We start from the raw sequence: 22516 nt of genomic DNA, 5'->3' as shown, positions 1-22516 counted from the left end.
AAAGTTACAATAATTTGATGTTTAATTTATACTGATTGAGTGTAGAATATATTGAACACTAACAAAATGAAACTGCTTGAAATCAAAAACATAAATTTTCAGTTTATATTTATAGAGTCTGAAACCAGAAAGATACTGTGTTGTAATTCATTTTACAGGTTGTAATTAATGGAATATTTTGACAGCATTATTCTATGTAGAAAGTCCTAAATGAATACAGCACTTTGTAGTTTTGAAAGATGTGTTTCTGTTAAAGTACTAGGCTAATGTGTAGCTTTATAACCATTTTTAATTTTCAGAGTGGTGCAGTCTTGCAACATTGTTAGCCTTATGGTATTGCTAATTTGTTGTTTGAAACATTCCCTGAATATTAAAGGATTTTGTGGTAAGATTTGTGAAACTTCAGGACCAAAGGAGATGTTGATCAATTGGTTAATAGTTTCAACATGTTTTCTTCAGTTTGATAGAGGAGAACAGACATTTTCAGGAGCTTGAAGCATTTGTGTTGTCTAATGAGAAAATGAGGTTGGAGAAGCACAGTGGAAAAAGAGATTCGGTCTTTTCAGAAACAACTATTCTCATGTGAGTAATGCGACATCTTCAGGAAGACCACAGTATTTGACAAAGACTATGCGTTTGACAAAGATTATGTACTTGGCAAAGACCATCTGAATATTAATCCAACATGACCTATGACAGTACACCTAAAATTGAGATGGTGTGATTAATTGTGACCAGTTAACTATTGTGCAAAATTTGTTCAGCATCACTTAGCTCTTAAAAATCTATCGTTCCTATCAAATATTTTTATATGTGACAAAAAATAATGATGGCTTTATGTCAATATCAAAAAAGAAATCATGTAGGTTATACCTTTTGAACAAAAAAAAAAAAAAAAAAAAAATAAATAAATAAATAAAAAAAAAAATATAAAAATAAAAAAAATAAAAAAATAAAAAATGGCAAAATATCATTTTCTTTATATTCAGTTATGAAAGTTTTATGTTCACATGACCGATCTAACACAACTGTTATTAATGTGATTATTTTTCAAATAGCTCAATTATTGTTCCTATTTCTGATTTAATTGAAAATTGTAATTTCATCTTAAGTTATTGACACTGGATTTGTTAGTTATGAACTACCAAAATGACATAAGGAAAGACTGTTGACATGCAAGTTACAGAGTAACTTTGATATGTAAAATCTTTGTTTTTGTTTAGTAAGGTAGTTGGGGGTTAAAGTATTTCCAGACATGGAATAAAAATGTTAAAAAGTGGAGACAAATGCCTGAAATGTTTTATTATTGTCTTTAATGTATTAGACTAAAATGTCCAATATCCTCTAGCATCCATGTAAGAGAATCACACACCTCAAGAACACTGTGCCAACAATAGAAAACTATTACAATGGACACTGAGAAGAAAGATAAGTTAAAATAACTATTTTCACCATTACTACTGCAAATAATGTGCTAACACTTCTCCCCTCATCTTTAGACTTACTGAAGCTGAAGAAAATTGATTCTGATGTAGCTGGCTGAAGTGGCTGAGCGGTTCTAGGTGCTACAGTCTGGAACCGCGCGACCACTATGGTCTCAGGCATGGATGTGTGTGATGTCCTTAGGTTTAAGTAGTTCTACATTCTAGGGGACTGATGTCCTCAGAAGTTAAGTCCCTTGGTGCTCAAAGCCATTTTTGATTCTGATGTAAACACTGTAGATGCACAAATGTGACGTTTCGAAAAAACATTTTTGTTTCTAATAATTATTCAACAGTGACACAGTGAGGTGTGTTAGACGTTACAACCTGAACAGTCCAGAAAAGCTGGTGCTGGTGGGAAGAATCAGATGGCACAGGCTGTAAAGCAGTCATGGAAGTCAAGAACAGTGTGTCATACGGCAAGCATGGCAACTGGATGGTCGAGCTGTCTATCGGCCACAGTGTGCTGGTGGCCATTCATATGGACAGACAGCTTGTTACTAGTCATGGTTTTGTAGAAGGGCGGCCAAGTTGGTAGACCAAATTACTGCTTTCACAAGTGGCCCTGTCTTTGATGGGACAGGAGATCCCTGTGACAGGACTGCAGTAGGTGGTAGGGAGTGGACGTATGGAATGGCTGTGCCTTTTGTCTATGTCTTTATCATCTTCATTCTAGGTGATAAAGGCATAGAGAAAAGGTACTAAGCTTGTTGTCTAATTTAGTACTGTACTACAGTTTTCATATGTCACTAATAGCGAGTGTATCTATACCTAATTCAGTTGATGCCAAGATATTCACATGCACCAAATTTATTCTGAATTAATTTTGAATGGCTGTCAGTCATCATTAATATCTGTTCTTCCACACATGCGAGGGAATATTATGTGTCTGGGTGTGCACGAGATGACAGTATCTTGGGTCTTGATTCCTCATAGTCTCATTCTCACTGGTGCAGGAATACATTATTTTGTAGCAAGGAAATTATCTATCTTAAACAAAACAGTTAATACAAATCATAGAATTATAAGGTTGTACATACGATATTGGACAGGTGAAGGGAACATATCTGCAAGTAATATTTAATAAATTGATTTTACATTATTTTGCAATGAGGAAGTTAGCTATCTTTAACAAAACAGTAAATACAAATGTTGTATGGTAAAATACAAACAGCCAATACAAATGTAAGAGTAAAGTAGTCCAGTATATTTCATACACATGCACAGTATATAAGTTTCAGACCTAATTGAACATTTATCATATTGTTTACATTTTTAACTCATTTCAAAAAAATGATCAACTGCATAAAAGCAATGGTCCAAGAGATATTTTTTTAACTTATGTGTGAAGGCTCTTGGGTTCTTTGTTGCTTTGATTTCATTGGGTAAATTATTATACATTTGTATCCCAACACTTAAAACACTTTTTTGGTAGCAGGTAGTTCTGGACTGAATCATATGTAGGTCAGATTGCTGCCTTGTTGCATAGTTATGAATATCTCGATTGAATTTTAGTGTGCAGTCATTGTTTAGCAGGTATGACTTGACAAATGAGACGATATTATAAATGTAAGCAGAGGGCAGTGTCATAATGCCATTTGTTTTGAAATGTTGTCTGCATGATTCGTTATGTCTTAGACTGCATATTATGCATATTGCATTTTTTGGCATTTTGAAAATATATCTACCTCCAGGTGAGTTCCCCCAAAATATGATTCCATACTGTAATGTAGAATGGAAGTAAGCATAATATACATGTATGATAACAGATTATGTGACTGATTTTTTGAGTATCCTTAAAATGTAACACACAGTTGAGAGCTTTTTTGAGATATAATTTGTGTGAGTCTCCCAGTTAAGATTTTCTTCAAGCCATATGCCAAGAAACTTGATAGAGTCCACACACATAAGCTCTTGGTTATTTAGAATCACATCAGGCATTTCTTGTTTTTGGGATGAGAGTCTGAAGTTGATGTACGTTGTTTTCTGTATGTTTATAATCAGTTTGTTCTCGTTGAACCATTTGCTGAGTGACGACATAAGCGGTTTAATTTTTTGGTTGTGGTCCTCTGTATCAGTACCTGTTATTAGTATGCTTGTGTCACCGGCAAATAGTGTGGTATGTCCCGTAGCAAGCTTCGTGCTTATATCATCAATGTATAGCAGAAACAGTATGGGTCCGAGGATTGAGCTTTGTGGCACACCATATCTAATAGGCATTGTGTCAGAGGAGTGGACAGTAGATCGATGGGTGGTTGTATTCTTTTTTTCAAAATTAATTTCAACTTTTTGAAATCTGTTTGACAGGTAAGATTCTAACCATTTGTTTGCAATTCCTCTTATACCTTTATTTGCTAACTTCTTAAGGAGTATGGTATGGTCAATTACATCAAAGGCTTTGGATAAATCTAAAAAGATACCAGTAGTGATTTCCTTATTATCCAGTGCTTTTAAGGTTTTGTTGAGATACTCATAAATAGCTGTGGTAGTTGTCTTTTGCTTTCTAAAACCATGCTGGTGGTTTGTCAATAAGGATAGTTTATTAGTAAAGTCTTCCAATCTGGTGTAAAATAATTTTTCAAGTATTTTTGAGAATGAGCTGAGTTTTGCTATGGGCCTGTAATTGGCTACATCATTTTTAGAGTCCTTTTTGTGAAGTGGGGTAATTTTAGAAGTCTTTAGTAGGTCAGGGAAAACTCCATTTGTAAAGGATGCATTTATTATGTGGGTTAGGGGTTCTACAATGGATTCTCCACATTTATTTACAATTAAATCAGGAATGTTGTCACTACCACTGGAGTACTTATTCTTTGGTCCTTTTATAGCTGTAAGTACTTCAGTATTGGAGACTTTGTGAAGAAATATTACATGACACAATGGTGCAAAGTAGGGACTTGGGTGGACTTCATGATTAAAGTTATCCATTAAGTGTATCTAGAACAACAGTGATACAGCACACCATGTATTAGTGTACAAACGCAATGAGCTAGTGCTTCCTTATGGTCCTACTGTGTTTTACAGTCCTAATTGGTATCTTACACTGCTGTTATTCTAGATACACTTGGTGTCATATCTTTCTTTCATCACAGAGCTCAGCTAAGTGTTTCCTTTGTTGTGGGTTGCATTACACAAATAAAATGTCTATGGTTTCACAGCTGAAACTGCATAGTAGTGGAAACAAAATAAAAAAAAAAATATTTTAATCTATACAACTGTGGCCAGTGTGGTAGGACATTTCCAGTTAAGTTATTAGATGAGGGGGTTCCTTTGTGTAATGGGATATCACCTGAACTTGAATCAGTACTGGAGGACTGGGGACTAATTATCACTTTGTCTCACATTAAAATAAGCCTCCCAGCCACTAATGAAATAATTTGACAGGGTTAGTGGTGAAGGAGGTTGGTCAGACTCTACTGATAAAGTGGTTTCTTCACCAAAACTGAATTATGATTCCATGTAATAGAATTATGTATGGTGTCAGGACTATGTCTAGACACTAGCTAACATTCTTACTGAAGATGCGAAAAACAGACATTTAAATGTTATTTTACAAATGAATGTTAATTAGTAAGCAAATTAAATAGGCTATATTATTGTAAGGGATTCACAGTTACTACAATTCTGACATACGGTTTACCCACAAATCCAGTAATAATTGAGGTGAATGGATAAAATCATACTTGTGCAACCGCAAGCAGTATGTATCATTAGGAAACTCGTACCAGTCAGAAACCAAACCCATCAAATACGGAGTGTCACAGGGTTTGGTAATGGTTCCATTGTTATTTAATGTATTTGTTAATGCTATAGGTGTTGAGGAGGAAGAAAAGAAAATATTGTATGCTGATGACATGACAGTACTAAACAGTGACCAAAATATGGAACAGCTTGAGAGAAGAGCATACATATCTGCAAATGTCACAGCTCAATGGCTGTTGGAAAATGAACTGGTTATAAATCTAAAAAAGACTATGTATGCAGTGTTTAAAAACAAGGAAAAGGCTGTAGACATGGATTTAGAGGTTGATGGAACAAGGCTGGAAGAAGTAGAATCTGCTAGATTCTTAGGTATTCTTGTGCATTATGAACTGAAATGGAAAAAAAAAAAACATTACAAAAAAAAGCAATTAGGACCATTTTAAGAAGAAAGACCTCTGAAACATGCAGAAACTGTTTCAAGAATTTAGGTATCTTAACTTTTTCATCATTGTATATATACAAAACAATAATGTTATGAATATAATAGAGGGAAACATTCCACGTGGGAAAAATATATCTAAAAAGAAAGATGATGAAACTTACCAAACAAAAGCGCTGGCAGGTCGATAGACACACAAACAAACACAAACATACACACAAAATTCTAGCTTTCGCAACCAATGGTTGCCTCGTCAGGAAAGAGGGAAGGAGAAGGAAAGACAAAAGGATATGGGTTTTAAGGGAGAGGGTAAGGAGTCATTCCAATCCCGGGAGCGGAAAGACTTACCTTAGGGGGAAAAAAGGACAGGTATACACTCGCACACACACACATATCCATCCACACATACACAGACACAAGCAAGCCTTTACAAATGTCTGCTTGTGTCTGTGTATGTGTGGATGGATATGTGTGTGTGTGCGAGTGTATACCTGTCCTTTTTTCCCCCTAAGGTAAGTCTTTCCGCTCCCGGGATTGGAATGACTCCTTACCCTCTCCCTTAAAACCCATATCCTTTTGTCTTTCCTTCTCCTTCCCTCTTTCCTGACGAGGCAACCATTGGTTGCGAAAGCTAGAATTTTGTGTGTATGTTTGTGTTTGTTTGTGTGTCTATCGACCTGCCAGCGCTTTTGTTTGGTAAGTTTCATCATCTTTCTTTTTAGATATACAAAACAATAATGTACATCACAAAAGGTAGTGAGGACTGGATTACAAATGCTAGTGTACACACCCACAATACAAGAAGGAAGAATGAAGTACGGAGCATACCCCACCGACTGGCAATGCTAGAACAAGGACCCCAGTACTCTGGTATCAGACTACTAAGAAGTCTGCCCAAAAACCTGCAAGACAGTGTACTTCACAATGACTTTCCAAAGAAACTTAAAGACTATCTCATTGAAAAAGAGTTTTACAGTGTTGCAGAATACTTATGCCATTAAATTTGTATATATTGTTACTCATTATCAGTGATATAAAAATTTAAGCTAAAGGTGTAGAAAAATAAGTGATAAGGAATGTTAATACTTTGACAAGTCCTATATTACACGTACATTTACTGTACACAATGTAATCTTCCAGGATCAAATGAAATTCAATTCAATTCAATTCAAGGTGTTCTCTGGAACAATTACTAGCTGAAATGCAAGTAAACAGTAATTCTTCCATATTAAACTATCATGTCATGTATTCTGAAGTCACAATATATTTGACTGAAATTTTGTTCATGTATGATAGTTTGAAATGAATAAAAAACTATTTAAAAAGTTTCAGACAACTAGAGCCACACTCTTCATTTGCCTGAGACTGCAGTCATGTGTGTACGAGTTGCGTTTGCATGCATGCATATGTGTGTGTGTATGTGTGTGTGTGTGCCTATATGGTGAGAACTACTTTCCTTTTAATTTGATTTTCCATTGTTTTATTTAAAAAGTTGGATACTTGTATCTCGATACCAATATATTTCGATTAAGTTGTTGTTCCAGAGAATGCCTCAATTGTTATCTGCTTTGTGAAATTTTACTGATTAAACCGAAGACCAATTTATTTTCTAGAGGAGGATTCACTCAAATATACACAAACATTCAAAAATAAAGGATGTGCAAATTTTATGTCAAAAATTAAAACTTTCAAAACGGGATGACACAAAGAATGAAAGGAGGCAGTATCACTTACAATCTCTACATTCTGTTGGCAGGACACATGTGTCTCCACGACGAACCATGCCATCTGGACAAAAGCAGCCAGAGAAACAAATCTCACTTGTGACGGGGCAAGGTTCTCGAAGTGTATGACACGTAGGTTCACATTCTCGGCGATAACACTCCAGATGTTGCAATGGAGGTGCGCACGAGGCGGCTGTGAAGGAAAGATACGAATACATTAAAGCCAATCGCAGGTTATTAACAAAACTAAAGTATAGCACTTACCACTCCATAAATTATTTCCGCAGGTAGCAATAAAGTCCCTATTTCAGGATGAATGCTGATGATGGAGTGTTATGAAGTTAAAGATCGGGAACAATGATGTGTTTTATTCGGTGTGATGAATGCATGGTGTCTGTTCTTTCAGACATGTCCAAAAGAACAAAGACCACACATTCCCAAAATTTGATTGGCCTAGATGGGCAATGCATTCACCTTCTTTCATGCAGATGCCCAATTACGTCTGACCTCCTGTGGGAATCTCAGAGAGCGAATATGGAGGAAATAGACAGGGGCTGCAGACAGGTGGCGCTTGATGGGAATGTGGATTAGCCGTGAAACATACCGAGATAGTCCGTGCAGTTGTGCTAATGCTGTGTCACAGATGGCACTGTGGTTAACACACTTGCCTAGTAAGCAGGAGATCCTGGGATCGAAGCGCGGTCCGGTACATATTTGCACTCAATGCCACTGATACCTGACGCAGCTGAGAGCAGTGATCCCACCCTTTTCTTTCCTTTCTTCCCCTCTCCACTTTCAATTTACATATAATCTTTTACATTAATCTGGTATATTCCCAAAACAAGTTGCTATCAATACATCCTCATTTTTTATTTCAACCTTTGGGGATCGAACAGACAAATGTTATTCCGCTTGCCTAGAAATGCCTGCTATTGGTGCACTCCATGTAACTTTTATGAACCGTATTGAAAAACTGAGTTAAAATATGTTTTATAATTAATGAGATGTTCTACAGAAACTGACAAACAGATTGACAGAATTTGGACACTGCTTGCATTGTGTTGGTGGCTTCTCGTTAAACGGTACTATCTGAAGAAACAAAGTTGCATAAATACATGAAGCTTTTGACTACATTGTTCCTACTTTCTTTCGAACCTTCAAATTGAGTGTTTGGATTTAGAGTCATTCCCTGGTCATCTGTCTTTCTTCCATTCTCCTACAAACCCGTAAAAGTAAAGATCATCCACAGACAATGGTAGGCACATTGGTACCATCTGACTGCCATGCCATCCTCTGACAATGGCATCATTGGATGCTTTATGGAGGGGCACTGGGTAAACACATAGCCGCTGCTGCCACTGTCAATTTTTGTGACCTGGAGCCGCTACTACTCAGGCAAAAATTTCTTTGACTGCCATCATGTGACTAAGTGCACCCTGTTCCAGTCCTCCCATGAAGGAAAAATCCCTGGCAGTACTGGGAATCAGACCCAGGCCCTCCAGATGGAAGTCAGCTGCACTGACACTCAGATACCGAGGCTGACAGTTTGATTTCCTGCCTGGCAAAAGATTAATTTCTGTTGCACAAGTTCTTAGTGTCTCTAGAACTGTGACAGTGTTAAGAACTGCAGTGTTAATTACTGATACAAATTTTCCAAAGAATGTCAAAGGGAGGGGCATAATAACAACAAGAACATCAACAACAACAACAATAATAATAATAATAATAAATATTAATGTTATGATTTTACAGGGCTTTGGGGGACATAAAGATACTGATTGTCACTTTGTTTTACTCTAAAGTTTTTTTTCCACTTTATACCTGTGTAGCAAACTGAATCTAATCTCAGTCTATGCTGCAGCAGGAGCTGCAGCATATTGTCATCAAACAGGACATCATGGAAAATGTTAGTGAATTATTCGATAGTGCTAACAAAACAAATATACCATTAACTAAATTCCCCTTTGATGCTTGGCAGAACATAATAATAATAATAATAATAATAATAATAATAATAGGATTTACTTACGACAATCATTTTGGATTCTCCAACCAGTGAGATCTAAGCTGCTGTTCTGCAAATGGCACTGGCTCACAAACTTCTCCAAAATTTTGCAGTGGCAGCCATTTGGGTCAGAAACTGGGGATTGTAAGCAGGTGCACATGCTTTCCAAGCAGTCAGACACAAAATGATTGAGTTTCTCTATAGATGCGCACTGAGATAATGGAGGATCCCTTGAAAAAGAAAGAGAGAGAAAAAAAAAGCTCTGCATAATGTTAATGATTCAAAAAGACCAAAATGAGGAAAGATTTCTTCTGCATATGCAGGATAAATCATTTAATGATGACTTCCCATGTTGCTCTCATTGAAAAATTATCTTTTATTACACAAGAAACACAGAAAATGAATGTAAGTCACAGACTGCAGAATAATGTGAACAATATGTATACGCTCTGAGCATTTATTATTAGAACCAAGTGCAGCTGATTATGATAAACAAGTTATCTCTTTTGACAGACAACATCAGGCTTTGATTGAGACACTGAGTATTGGTATTTTCATTATTTATTAATTTTATTCATCCAATAAAGTACTTTTACATCATTTTTGAATACATTTTCTGAAAAATTTTTAAACAAATTTTTGGAAAACTGTTTTGAGCAGCTAGTTTGGCAGCCCATATGCAATGGAAAAAATCTTAAACCTTGTAGTTACAAATAGGCTGGACTTTATCGACAACGTCAGTGTAGAAACGGGCTATGAGAGTATTTCTGTTAGAAAGATCAGATAAGCAGTTGTTAACACCTCACTTAGATACTGAACTGACATTGTTTAGTTCTAGTAAGATGGATGTAGAGGAATTATGGGCAAAGTTTAAGCACACTGTAAATCATAGTATGGAGAGTTAAGTGCATAGTATGTGGATTAAGGATGGAAAAGACTCACCATTGTTTAACAACAAAATTCAGAAAATGCTGAGAAAGCAGAGGCTGTTGCACTCTCAGTTCAAAAGAGAATGCATAAATGATGACAAGCAAAGGTTAGTGGAGATTCATGTGCCTGTGATAACATGTATGCATGAAGCATACAATAATTACTGCCATCGTATATTACAGAGAGCCCAAGAAAATTCTGGTCCTATGTAAAATTGCTAAATGGGTCTAAGGCTTCCATCCAGTCCCTTGTTGACCAGTCTGATAGCAAAACAAAAGCCTAAGTTTTAAATTTCACATTCAAGAAATTGTTCACACACGAGAATTGTCCAAACGTACCATCATTTGAGCATCAGACAGTCTCAAATATGGATGGCATAGCAATAAGCATCCGTAGTATAGAGGAACAACTGAAAGACCTGAAAGCATATAAGTCACCAGGTTCAGATGGAATTCCAGTTTGTTTTACAAAGTATACTCTATGGCAGTGGTCTCTTACCTAGTTTGCAGTTATTGCAAATCCCTCACCCATTGCAAAGTCCCAAGTGACTGGAAAAAACCACACAAGACTCCTGTATGTAAGTAGGGAAAAAGAATGGAGCTGCAAAATTATTACAGACCCATATCCCTAACTTCAGTTTGGTGAAGAATCGTTGGACATTGTCTCAGTTTGAATATAATAAATTTCCTTGAGACTGAGAAGCTTATGTTCATGAACTGGCATGGTTTTAGAAAGTACCACTTGTCCAAAACTCAGCTTGCTCTTTTCTCAGGTGATATGCTACAAACTATGGATGAAGGTTAACAGGACGATTCCATATTGCGGAAAGCATTTGATATGGTGCCCCATTGCAGGCAGTTTTGTTAATGAAGGTACAAGCATATGGAATAAATTCACAGATGTGAGTGGCTCAAATACTTCTTAAACAATAGAACCCAGTATGTTGTCCTCGACAGTGAGTGTACCTCAGAGACGAGGTTATCATCAAGAGTGACACAGGGAAATGTGATAGGACTGCTGGTGTTCTCTATATACATAAATGATTTGGAGGACAGGGTGGGCAGCAATTTGCAGTTGTTTGCTGATGATGCTGTGGTGTACAGTAAGGTGTCAAAGTTTAGGACTGCAGGAAGGTACAAGATACTTAGACTAAATTTCCAGTTGATGTAATGAATGGCAGCTAACTGTAAACATGGGAAAATGTAAGCTGATGTAGGTGAGTAGGAAAAACAAACCTGTAATGTTCAGATACAGCATTTGTAGTGTACTGCTTGACACAATCAAGTCATTTAAATATCTGGCCATAAGATTGCAAAGCAATATGAAATGGAACAACCATGTGATGACTGTGGTATGGAAGCAAATAGTCAGCTTCAGCTTATTGGGAGAATTTTAGGAAAATGTGGTTCTTCTATAAACTGTATATAGGACACTGGTGCAACCTATTCTTGAGTACTGTTCAAGTGTTTGGGATCTGTTCCAGGCCAGATTAAAGGAAGACATCAAAGCAATTCAGAGGCAGGCTGCTAGATTCATTACCAGTAGATCCTAAAAACTGGCTGCTAGATTCATTACCAGTAGATCCTAAAAACTTGTGTTATGGAGATGCTTTAGGAACTCAAATGATTATCCCTGGAGCGAAGGTGACATTCTTTTCACAGAATACTACTGAGAAAACTTAGAGAACTGGCATTTGAAGCTGACTGCCAAACAATTCTACTCCCACCAACATACAACGCATGTAAGGACCACAAAGGTAAGATACAAGAAATTAGAGCACATAAACAGAGTAAATTTTTCATTATGTATCTTCACATCAGAAATAACACTTATCAATTTACCTGAATATGAAATAAAATAAAATAGACACAAATAGTTAAAAAATTCCAATCAGTCACTACTCTTAAGTGAAAGAACTTCTCATTGCATGTCTTATAGTTGAATGAGCCGCAATTTTCTTGAAATTAGTTTTTATTACTGGCTACAAAAAATTACTACAGACTAAACAGTCTGGTATGTATACTGAAACTGTTTAAAACATCTGCAGAAATGCTGGTATGATCTCAGAGTAGCACACAATACTGAGAAAAATCTACCAATTTTTCCATACTTATTTTATCACCAAATATTACACAGCAAAATCAATCTTCTTTTTAAAATTTTGTAATAGTGTCCTTTTGTATAGCAACTATGCTATACACTTCCGACAATAAAGAAAATCCAATTTAATCTTTTGGCCAGTATATCGAAGAAGTGACTGCAATGTATTATAAAGAAAATTTACCTCGATAATATCATTCAATTTCTAAGCATCACAATGTCCACATGTAACTATAAAAATGATAAAACTTGATTCTTATGTTCATACTGGATGCAATGGAACCTGCATTTAGAGGAGGTACTTCTTTTCCCCACATAATCCTGCAGGCTTCATAGTGTAAGCTCTCACAGTGTTCCTCACAATTTCTTGTAATGTGAAGTTTGAGCGAAGAGTGGAGTTAGAAGCAACTTTTTTATTATTACAAATTATTCTGCTACTGCAAACTTTAAAAATAATGGCATGTTATTTCAAATAATATTAAAAATTCATAGTTTTTATCTAACTTATCTTTTATGTCTATTCTGATAGCATAGTTCTCCATGGCTGATTTGTTGAAAAGAACTTCTATTTATGCAGCATAATTTTCAGTCACTGAAGTCTATTAACATGAATGACATACAAAATCAACTAAAATACAAATGAGAAATAAGTAATTGTTGGTTGTTCATACTTGACTTTGTTGCACAGACGGAATGCCTCATTCTGAATATCTGCAGGGCATGCCAATTGCTTGCAAGCTTCAGGGTTGTCTCCCAACATCCAGCTATCACCAAAACTTTCAAAAGTCAGTGCCTGTGTACCACTGGGAGTACGTTTATCATCTCCTGGGATGCCATTAAAGAAACCACAAAGACCATCTACAGCATCCATTAATTTTCCTGTCACCTGGTTTAAAAATAAATGAAATCAAATTGAAATAATCTTTACTGAAATACATTTGTTGTTATTTTAATCCCCCATTATTTAACATGATATAAATAAATCAGTATAAATATCTCAATGTTCTATTTTACAGAGACACAACAGTGAAGTTTTAGTAATTATAACAGCACTCAGATAAATATTGAGAAAAAAACTGCATCCTTCTGCATCTCACTGACAGACAGTAGACACTAGTCCTACATCTACCACAACAAAAGCATATTCTACATACAGTGGATGAAAAGTTGAAAAGATTCACTAGTTTTTGGACACTGGGTTAGGGAAAATAAAACATGAGACTTTTAAGGGGAATGCCATCTTGATCAGAGGACACACCGAAAGGGGTAAAAAATCTTTTGTTATTTATCACAGAAGCTATTGGCACATTCAAAAGGTGTTCCATATGTCACCACAAAAAACTTTGACTGTATGCCCAATAACACAAAATATCCACTTTCTACTGAAGCAAGACAGTATAAATAGTGTCATGTAAGCCATTTTGCTGTTTGATAATCTGCAAAGACCTAGCATGTAGTCATTCATTCAGAACTGCCAACTTTGTTCCAAAAATATGACTGCAGTTCCCTGCTACTTTTATGATGATTTGCTCCTACTATTATTTGCTTTTATGATGATTTGTTCCTACTATTATTTGCTTTTAATTTCATTTTAGTAAGTTCTTCTCTTATCAGATGATTTTCCATTATGGGGTGTGTTCACTACTGAGTTGATGTTGTGAGACATGACCTTAACAGGTGTTATTACAAACCATAGTGTAATAAAAAACTTCCTGGCAGATTAAAACTGTGTGCCCGACCGAGACTCGAACTCGGGACCTTTGCCTTTCGCGGGCAAGTGCTCTACCATCTGAGCTACCGAAGCACGACTCACGCCCGGTCCCCACAGCCTTACTTCTGCCAGTATCACGTCTCCTACCTTCCAAACATTACAGAAGCTCTCCTGCGTGAGTCGTGCTTCAGTAGCTCAGATGGTAGAGCACTTGCCCACGAAAGCCAAAGGTCCCGAGTTCGAGTCTCGGTCAGGCTCACAGTTTTAATCTGCCAGGAAGTTTCATATCAGCGCACAGTGAAAATCTTATTCTCGAAACATCCCCCAGGTTGTGGCTAAGCCATATCTCCGCAGTATCCTTTCTTTCAGGAGTGCTAGTTCTGCAAGGTTCGCAGGAGAGCTTCTGTAAAGTTTGGAAGGTAGGAGACATGATACTGGCAGAAGTAAAGCTGTGGGGCCTGGGCGTGAGTCGTGCTTCGGTAGCTCAGATGGTAGAGCACTTGCCCGCGAAAGGCAAAGGTCCCAAGTTCGAGTCTCGGTCGGGCACACAGTTTTAATCTGCGAGGAAGTTTCATATCAGCACACACTCCACTGCAGAGTGAAAATCTCATTCTAGAAACATCCCCCAGGCTGTGGCTAAGCCATATCCCTGCAGTATCCTTTCTTTCATGAGTGCTAGTTCTGCAAGGTTCGCAGGAGAGCTTCTGTAAAGTTTGGAAGGTAGGAGACGTGATACTGGCAGAAGTAAGGCTGTGGGGACCGGGCGTGAGTTGTGCTTCGGTAGCTCAGATGGTAGGGCACTTGCCCGCGAAAGGCAAAGGTCCCAAGTTCGAGTCTCGGTCGGGCACACAGTTTTAATCTGCCAGGAAGTTTCATATCAGCGCACAATCCGCTGCAGAGTAAAAATCTCATTCATAGTGTAATATTTGGATGAAGGAGAAGTTGTAAAAGATGTAATGACATAGCAGTTGTTCTGAGGAGTCTTTATGATGCCTTGACAAATTGCTACCTATGAAAATTTCCTTTTGGAGTTGCACGGAAAAAATTCCAATTTATTAAATACTGAATCTAGTCTATAGGTAATGTCATTACCTATGTAGACTGGTAGGGTACTTCATATTGAGATCATTTGAGGAAGCTGTTGCTTCCATTCTATAGTACCTCTTGTATCTGGAATCTATGCAGGTGATGACTGCACCAGTGACAAATGCCACCCCAATCCATATTTTGCTACTTTTCTCAGATACCCCTTGTATTTCATTGACTCGTTTAAGATATTTGCTCTTACTGGTGGCTATTTTAGTTGTGGTACAAACAGTTGCACACATCAGCACTGAGGAATAGGTAAACCTGAAAATTGAATCAGGTTCTTGTTTCAAGAGTCAGTGGACTCACTGTACAAAACTGGCACGACCTCATCAATAAAACCAACTAATGCATTCAAATAACTTTCCAACACTGAAGTGTATCCACTTTTGATGATATATCAAGTGCATTCCTCTGCAAAACATAACAAAACACAAAATACTTAATCAGTAAGTAACAAAACATTATTAATCCAGTTTCTGATCAAAGTATACACTGCACCATATTAAATTGCAACAACTGAAATCAGGATCTAGCTACAATGAAGTGGCATCACCAAACATTTGGAATATTCAATTGCTTACAGATGCAGAGATCTCACTCAGTTGCTTCTTAGAAAGAGTACAGGAATATTAGGATACTTATGAACTTACAGAATTATACTATAAGAAGCCACAATAAATACGGGCTATATATACAGAGACAAATTTTTCAGCCACAGCTTTTGTATCCACACAGAATATTCTACTGAAATATATAATCCAATTTGAGTAGCATAGTCATCAACAAAAATGCTTAATAATTGTAACAAAAAATACTACTCAAAATTGTTAAAAGCAATGAACCCACCACTATGGTTAATAAGTTAAAAAATGCAGGAGACACCAAAATGTGTATCCAGTGAGGTAAGGTATTCATTTGTTTCCTATGGAAATGTGAACACAATATGCAGCACAGTGTCACAATTACCACAACAGCACAAGAAGTAGCATTCCATTAGTGCTTGTTAACACTTCTTGGGTCACAAGGATAACAAACACATAATATGACCACTTAAGAGATAGCACTTGTCACTTCAAGTTGAGAGTCTTCTTTTTGCATGATGTAGGTAACTTTGAGACTAGGTTTCTGGCTCTCAAAAAGCCACAGTGTAGTCTGAGCATGGTTTCACAGAGAGATGGTTTAAATGGCGTATCACTTAGATCAAATGATCCTCCAATATAATGCTAAGAGGTTACTTATAGCAAGTCACAAAATACAACTATTATGAAAACAGGTTATTGCACCTCACCATAGTACACGGAATATAAAACCTGACAATGGAAAGAATAAGAACAATAGGAAAAGGACAGGCTGCTACGCATCATATGGATGAGGCTATAAGTTGCAAACAGTCACAATGAAAAATATTCCTAAACATTTAAGATATCAGGCAAAAGAGACCTTCTTCTAAAGTAGAAAAAAAACACACACACACACCACACACACACACACACACACACACACACACACACACACACACACACACACGGTCAGGCAAGGGGCTGGGGGAGGGGAGGGATAGCAGGATAGGACGGGGCAAGGTGCTGTGCTGCCTGTGGGAGCATGCAGGGATGTAGTGGGGACAGACAGGATGGGCTGCTAGGTGCTGAGTCTGGAGGCTGTCCTAAGGGGGGTAGAGTGGGAGGGAAGGGAGAGGCGAGAAATGCAGAAGGGGAAAAACACTAGAAGGTGGTTGGTAGGACAGGAAGAGTGTCTAATGTTGGAGTGGGAGCAGGGAAGGGTTTAGATGGATAGAGGACAGGGACTAGCAAAGGCTGAGGTCAGGAGGGTTACAGGAACAAAGGATATATTTTAGAGCCGATTCCCACCTGTGCAAACCAGAAAACCTTGTGTCACCAGGAAGAATCCAAGGTGATGCAGGCTGTAAAGTGGTCATTGAAGTGAAGCACAGCACATTGAGCAGCTGGCTGTTGGTCACAGTTTGGTGGTGGCCACTCATGAGCAGAAAGACAGCTTGTTAGTTGTCATGCCCAGCAGAAAGTCAACTTGTTAGTTGTCATGCGTCATGCCCACACAGAAAGTGGCACAGTGTTTTCAGCATAGTTTGTAGAGCAATGGTTTGTTAGGGTAGGAGATGCCTGTAACTAGGACGGCGGTAGGTGTAGTGGGAAGATGTATGGGGCAGCTCTTGCATTAGGTCTAGTGAACCTTGAGGCAAGGATTTGGGAGCAGGGGTGGAGCAGGGATGGACAAGGACATTGCATAGGTTTGGTGGGTGGTGGAACACCATTGAAGGGGTGGGTGACAAGGATAGTCAGAGGATATTTCTCATTTCAAGGCATGGAAAGGGATTGTCAAAACCTTGGCGGAGAATGTGACTAATTTTGTACAGTCCTGAGTCACAAGAGGAGTGTTCCTTTGTGGCCAGACAGTGGGCATGGTAGAGGTGGCATGTGACTGGAACTCTCCCTACAATGTATCATTTACTCCCAACCAACCTGGCCTCCATCTCTCCTAGTCTCTGTCCTTCACCTTCCTATCCCCTGTCCTGCTCCCACTCTAGCACTTCTATCTCACCAACACACCTATTAGTCTTTTTCCTCTTGTCTACTTGTCTCATCCCCCGTCCGCAGGACAGCTTCCCATCTTGGTACTTAGCACCTCATCCTGTCCCCAGCACATCCCTGCATGGTTCCACAGGGAGCATAGCATCTTTCATCACCCCCAACCTGCTATCCCTCCCCCTTCCTGGTTCACATCTCCTCCTTACCCCCATCACCCACACCAGCAGATTGCTGTTCACGGCAGTTGCAGGCGCAGTCAGATCCCAATGACCAGAGGCACTGGCCATGTGTGTGTGAGTTGTGTTTGTGTGAATATGTATATGTTTTCTAATTCGGAAGGAGTTTTTTGTCTGAGAGCCTATCTGAATACTTCCTCTATGTGGTGAATAGTAATCTACCCAATTCTTATTGTTGAATATAAAACCTGGTTTGAAAAGCATCACTAGCTGTGTAAAAATATTCTGACTACCAAATTTACATTATATGAACCAAAGAAGGCCTTTATGAGATGTAATGAAGTTGTGCAAAGCTAATGAATAGGCATAGGTTGTCTGAAGAGGTATTGTATCCAAGTATTAATGTTACACTGAGTTCCTGCACTTTAGTGAGAAAGAAGTATTGGGTAATGCACCACATGTTGCTTGCCACATTATTGTACTGTCTTATTTGATCAATATTTTATTCTGATTTCTTGGTATGGAACACTTGTTTTTCAACTGTTACTATAAAAAATTATCAACAAAAATGAGTAATTCTGCTCAAGTGCAGCAAGAGTACTTATTTTGTCGCCTAATAATGATGCTAAGCTTGTGCATTTGTTTTATTGGAGCAAACTTTTAAATAATAAAAAACTACATACCCCAATTTTCACTGATGCTTGCTCATCCCATGTAACCCAGAAACCATATCGGTTTGACTGGAAGTACAAACTGTCACCAACACGGTTTACCATAAATTCTTTGTTCTCAGAAGCAATGTTTGAAATCTGAAAAAAGAATATATTTTATAGCTTAAAAATCATGGTTAATTTTGTCTACCTCAAGATAAAACATTAAACGAAGGAAATATTCAGTTTAACAGCAGACAATATTCATAATACTACTGTAAGGTATTATAATAAGACTCATAATCACAAAATGTTGTTACAGTTTATGACATAATTTACACTCATACTACATTCATTGAAGTAGCAGAATGTACAGAATGTGGCAAACATGTCTTCTGAATGTAAAAATACATTTTCATACATTTTGCACACACACACACACACACACACACACACACACACACACACACACACACACACACACACACACACACACACAAACCTGTCTTACTATGTAACATCACCATGTAGAGTACAGGAAGCCTTAAGCGATTAAGAGGAAAATTAAGACTCAGGCAAAATGTTGTTCATGAATGATCGGGATGCATGCTCTACACAGGTAGTAATCATCAGCAGGATGCACATCAACAGGATGCATCAACACATGTGAGAAATGGACTTTATATTACCTGGGCATGTGCATGGTGTTTGAACTTGCCTTGTACATATGCTGTCACAGAGAAATGTGTATTATAATATATGTGCAACACTTACATGTCAAGTGGGCCACAAAAATCATGTCACTGTGTGATGTGCTTCACAGCACTATGCATTATACACATGACATCTGTAAAGGGTAGCAGTTCTAAACAGAACAGGTTTCCACCCATGGACACAATTCTACCACTGGTTCATATGCTACCACCATACTGATGGTCGTGTCATGTCTCTTCATTCATGATGCCAGATTTTGAATAGATGACATTATAATTGTATAACACATGTGTGGGTGCATCCATGATGACCTCAATGAGATGGCACTAATGATCTTGACACTGAATGTTCTAAATCCATTAAACACACACACACACACATCTCAATAAGCAATGCAGGCTATCCTGGAGAGATTGGAATGAGACAGATCAGGATTTATTATGAAAGCCACATAAAACTCCAAGATCAACGGAGACGTAGCAGGACATCAAATGCTTTCAACAAACAAATTTGGAAATATGGAAAATTATATGTCATCTTACAGGTGTCCAAGTTCTGGTGTTGCGAGTAAGAAATGAAATTAGTTGTGGTGAAGCAGGTAGCAAAGTCATTTCTACTGCGTAGCAGAAAAAGCTGTTTGACTGCATACTGCTTGTTATTGGTGTTATCCATACAAACTCTGTATCCATTCACACTCAACAACTGCTTAAAGATCACCACGTTGAAATGCAAAGCTGAGCATGAATACATGTCAGATGGTATACAATGAAAATCATCTGACAAATAGTTCACCATGTGATGGATTTGGTCTCTGCAAAGAGGAAGCTGGCATTATATTGATAGAATGATGTATTGGGCAAATTCGGAAACAGGTGTGTTCACAAGGCTATGAAAAGTAGTTGCTGTTGTGGTCTTCAGCCCAAAGACCAGTCTGAACAGCACACTATGCTACTCTATCCTATACATCTACATCTACATCTACGTTTATACTCTGCAAGCCACCCAACGGTGTGTGGCGGAGGGCACTTTACGTGCCACTGTCATTACCTCCCTTTTCTGTTCCAGTCGCGTATGGTTCGGGGGAAGAACGACAGTCTGAAAGCCTCCGTGCACGCTCAAATATCTCTAATTTTACATTCGTGATCTCCTCGGGAGGTATAAGTAGGGGGAAGCAATATATTCGATACCTCATCCAGAAACGCACCCTCTCAAAACCTGGTGAGCAAGCTACACCGCGATGCAGAGCACCTCTCTTGCAGAGTCTGCCACTTGAGTTTGCTAAACATCTCCGTAACGCTATCACGGTTACCAGATAACCCTGTGACGAAATGCGCCGCTCTTCTTTGGATCTTCTCTATCTCACCCGATCTGGTATGGATCCCACACTGTTGAGCAATACTCAAGTATAAGTCGAACGAGTGTTTTGTAAGCCACCTCCTTTGTTGATGGACTACATTTTCTAAGGACTCTCCCAATGAATATCAACCTGGTACCCGCCTTACCAACAATTAATTTTATGTGATCATTCCACTTCAAATCGTTCCGCACGCATAATCCCAGATATTTTACAGAAGTAACTGCTACCAGTTTTTGTTCCATTATCATATAATCATACAATAAAGGATTCTTCTTTCTATGTATTCGCAATACATTACATTTGTCTATGTTAAGGGTCAGTTGCCACTCCCTTCACCAAGTGCCTATCCGCTGCAGATCTTCCTGCATTTCGCTACAGTTTTCTAATGCTGCAACTTCTCTGTATACTACAGCATCATCCGCGAAAAACCGCATGGAACTTCCGACACTATCTACTAGGTCATTTATATATATTGTGAAAAGCAATGGTCCCATAACACTCCCCTGTGGCACGCCAGAGGTTACTTTAACGTCTGTAGACGTCTCTCCATTGATAACAACATGCTGTGTTCTGTTTGCTAAAAACTCTTCAATCCAGCCACACAGCTGGTCTGATATTCCATAAGCTCTTACTTTGTTTATCAGGCGACAGTGCAGAACTGTATCGAACACCTTCCAGAAGTCAAGGAAAATAGCATCGACCTGGGAGCCTGTATCTAATATTTTCTGGGCCTCATGAACAAATAAAGTGAGTTGGGTCTCACACGATCGCTGTTTCCGGAATCCATGTTGATTCCTACAGAGTAGATTCTGGGTTTCCAAAAACGACATGATACTCGAGCAAAAAACATGTTCCAAAATTCTACAACAGATCGACGTCAGAGGTGTAGGTCTATAGTTTTGCGCATCTGCTCGACGACCCTTCTTGAAGACTGGGACTACCTGTGCTCTTTTCCAATCATTTGGAACCTTCCATTCCTCTAGAGACTTGGGGTACACAGCTGTCAGAAGGGGGGCAAGTTCTTTCACGTACTCTGTGTAGAAACGAATTGGTATCCCATCAGGTCCAGTGGACTTTCCTCTGTTGAGTGATTCCAGTTGCTTTTCTATTCCTTGGACACTTATTTCGATGTCAGCCATTTTTTCGTTTGTGCGAGGATTTAGAGAAGGAACTGCAGTGCGGTCGTCCTCTGTGAAACAGCTTTGGAAAAAGGTGTTTAGTATTTCAGCTTTACGCGTGTCATCCTCTGTTTCAATGCCATCATCATCCTGGAGTGTCTGAATAGCCCCATCATCTCTGAATAACTACTGCAACTGACATTTGTTTGAACCAGCTTACTGTATTCATTTCTTGGTCTCCTTCCACAATTTTTATCCTCCTCCCATCAACACTTACCTTTAATATTAAAATTGATGATTCTGTGATGTCTCAAAATATGCCCTATCACCCAATCCCTTCTTCTGATCAAGTTATGCCACAAATTTCTTTTCTCACCAACTCTGTTCAATACTTTCTCATTAGTTACATGCTATACACACCTAATCTTCAGCATTCCTCCATAGCACCACATTACAAAAGTTTCTATTCTCTTCTTTTCTGAACAACTAGTCACCCGTGTTCATTTTCATGTAAGGCTACACTCCTCACAAACACCTTCAAAAAAGACTTGCTAACACTTAAATTTATATTTGATGTTAACACATTTCTCTCCTTCAGAAAAACTATTCTTGGCATTGCTAGTCTACATTTAATATCCTATCTACTTCAGCCACCATCACTTGTTTTAACACCCAAATAGAAGAACTCATCTACTGCTTTTGGTGTCTCACTTCCTGGCCTGCTTTCCTCAGCATCACCTGATTTAATTAGACTACACT

At 38.2% G+C, this 22516-nt stretch overlaps 1 protein-coding gene across 1 annotated transcript in view; it reads right to left on the bottom strand.

The window, feature by feature from the left end:
• The window catches only part of LOC124789901 (hemocytin-like), a 543737-nt gene that overhangs the window by 111553 nt on the left and 409668 nt on the right, over positions 1-22516 (bottom strand). The window contains exons 55-58 of the mRNA XM_047257418.1: positions 18602-18727; positions 13050-13264; positions 9373-9578; positions 7354-7536 (exon numbers count right to left, since the gene is read on the bottom strand). Of these exons, the coding sequence (XP_047113374.1) occupies positions 7354-7536; positions 9373-9578; positions 13050-13264; positions 18602-18727 (730 nt within the window). The remainder of the gene's footprint in view (positions 1-7353; positions 7537-9372; positions 9579-13049; positions 13265-18601; positions 18728-22516) is intronic.

The sequence above is a fragment of the Schistocerca piceifrons genome, chromosome 3 (genome assembly GCF_021461385.2).
Source record: "Schistocerca piceifrons isolate TAMUIC-IGC-003096 chromosome 3, iqSchPice1.1, whole genome shotgun sequence".
In the NCBI taxonomy this organism is placed as follows: domain Eukaryota; kingdom Metazoa; phylum Arthropoda; class Insecta; order Orthoptera; family Acrididae; genus Schistocerca; species Schistocerca piceifrons.
Note: the sequence above shows the minus strand (reverse complement) of the source record. Positions and strands in the feature narration are given on the sequence as shown.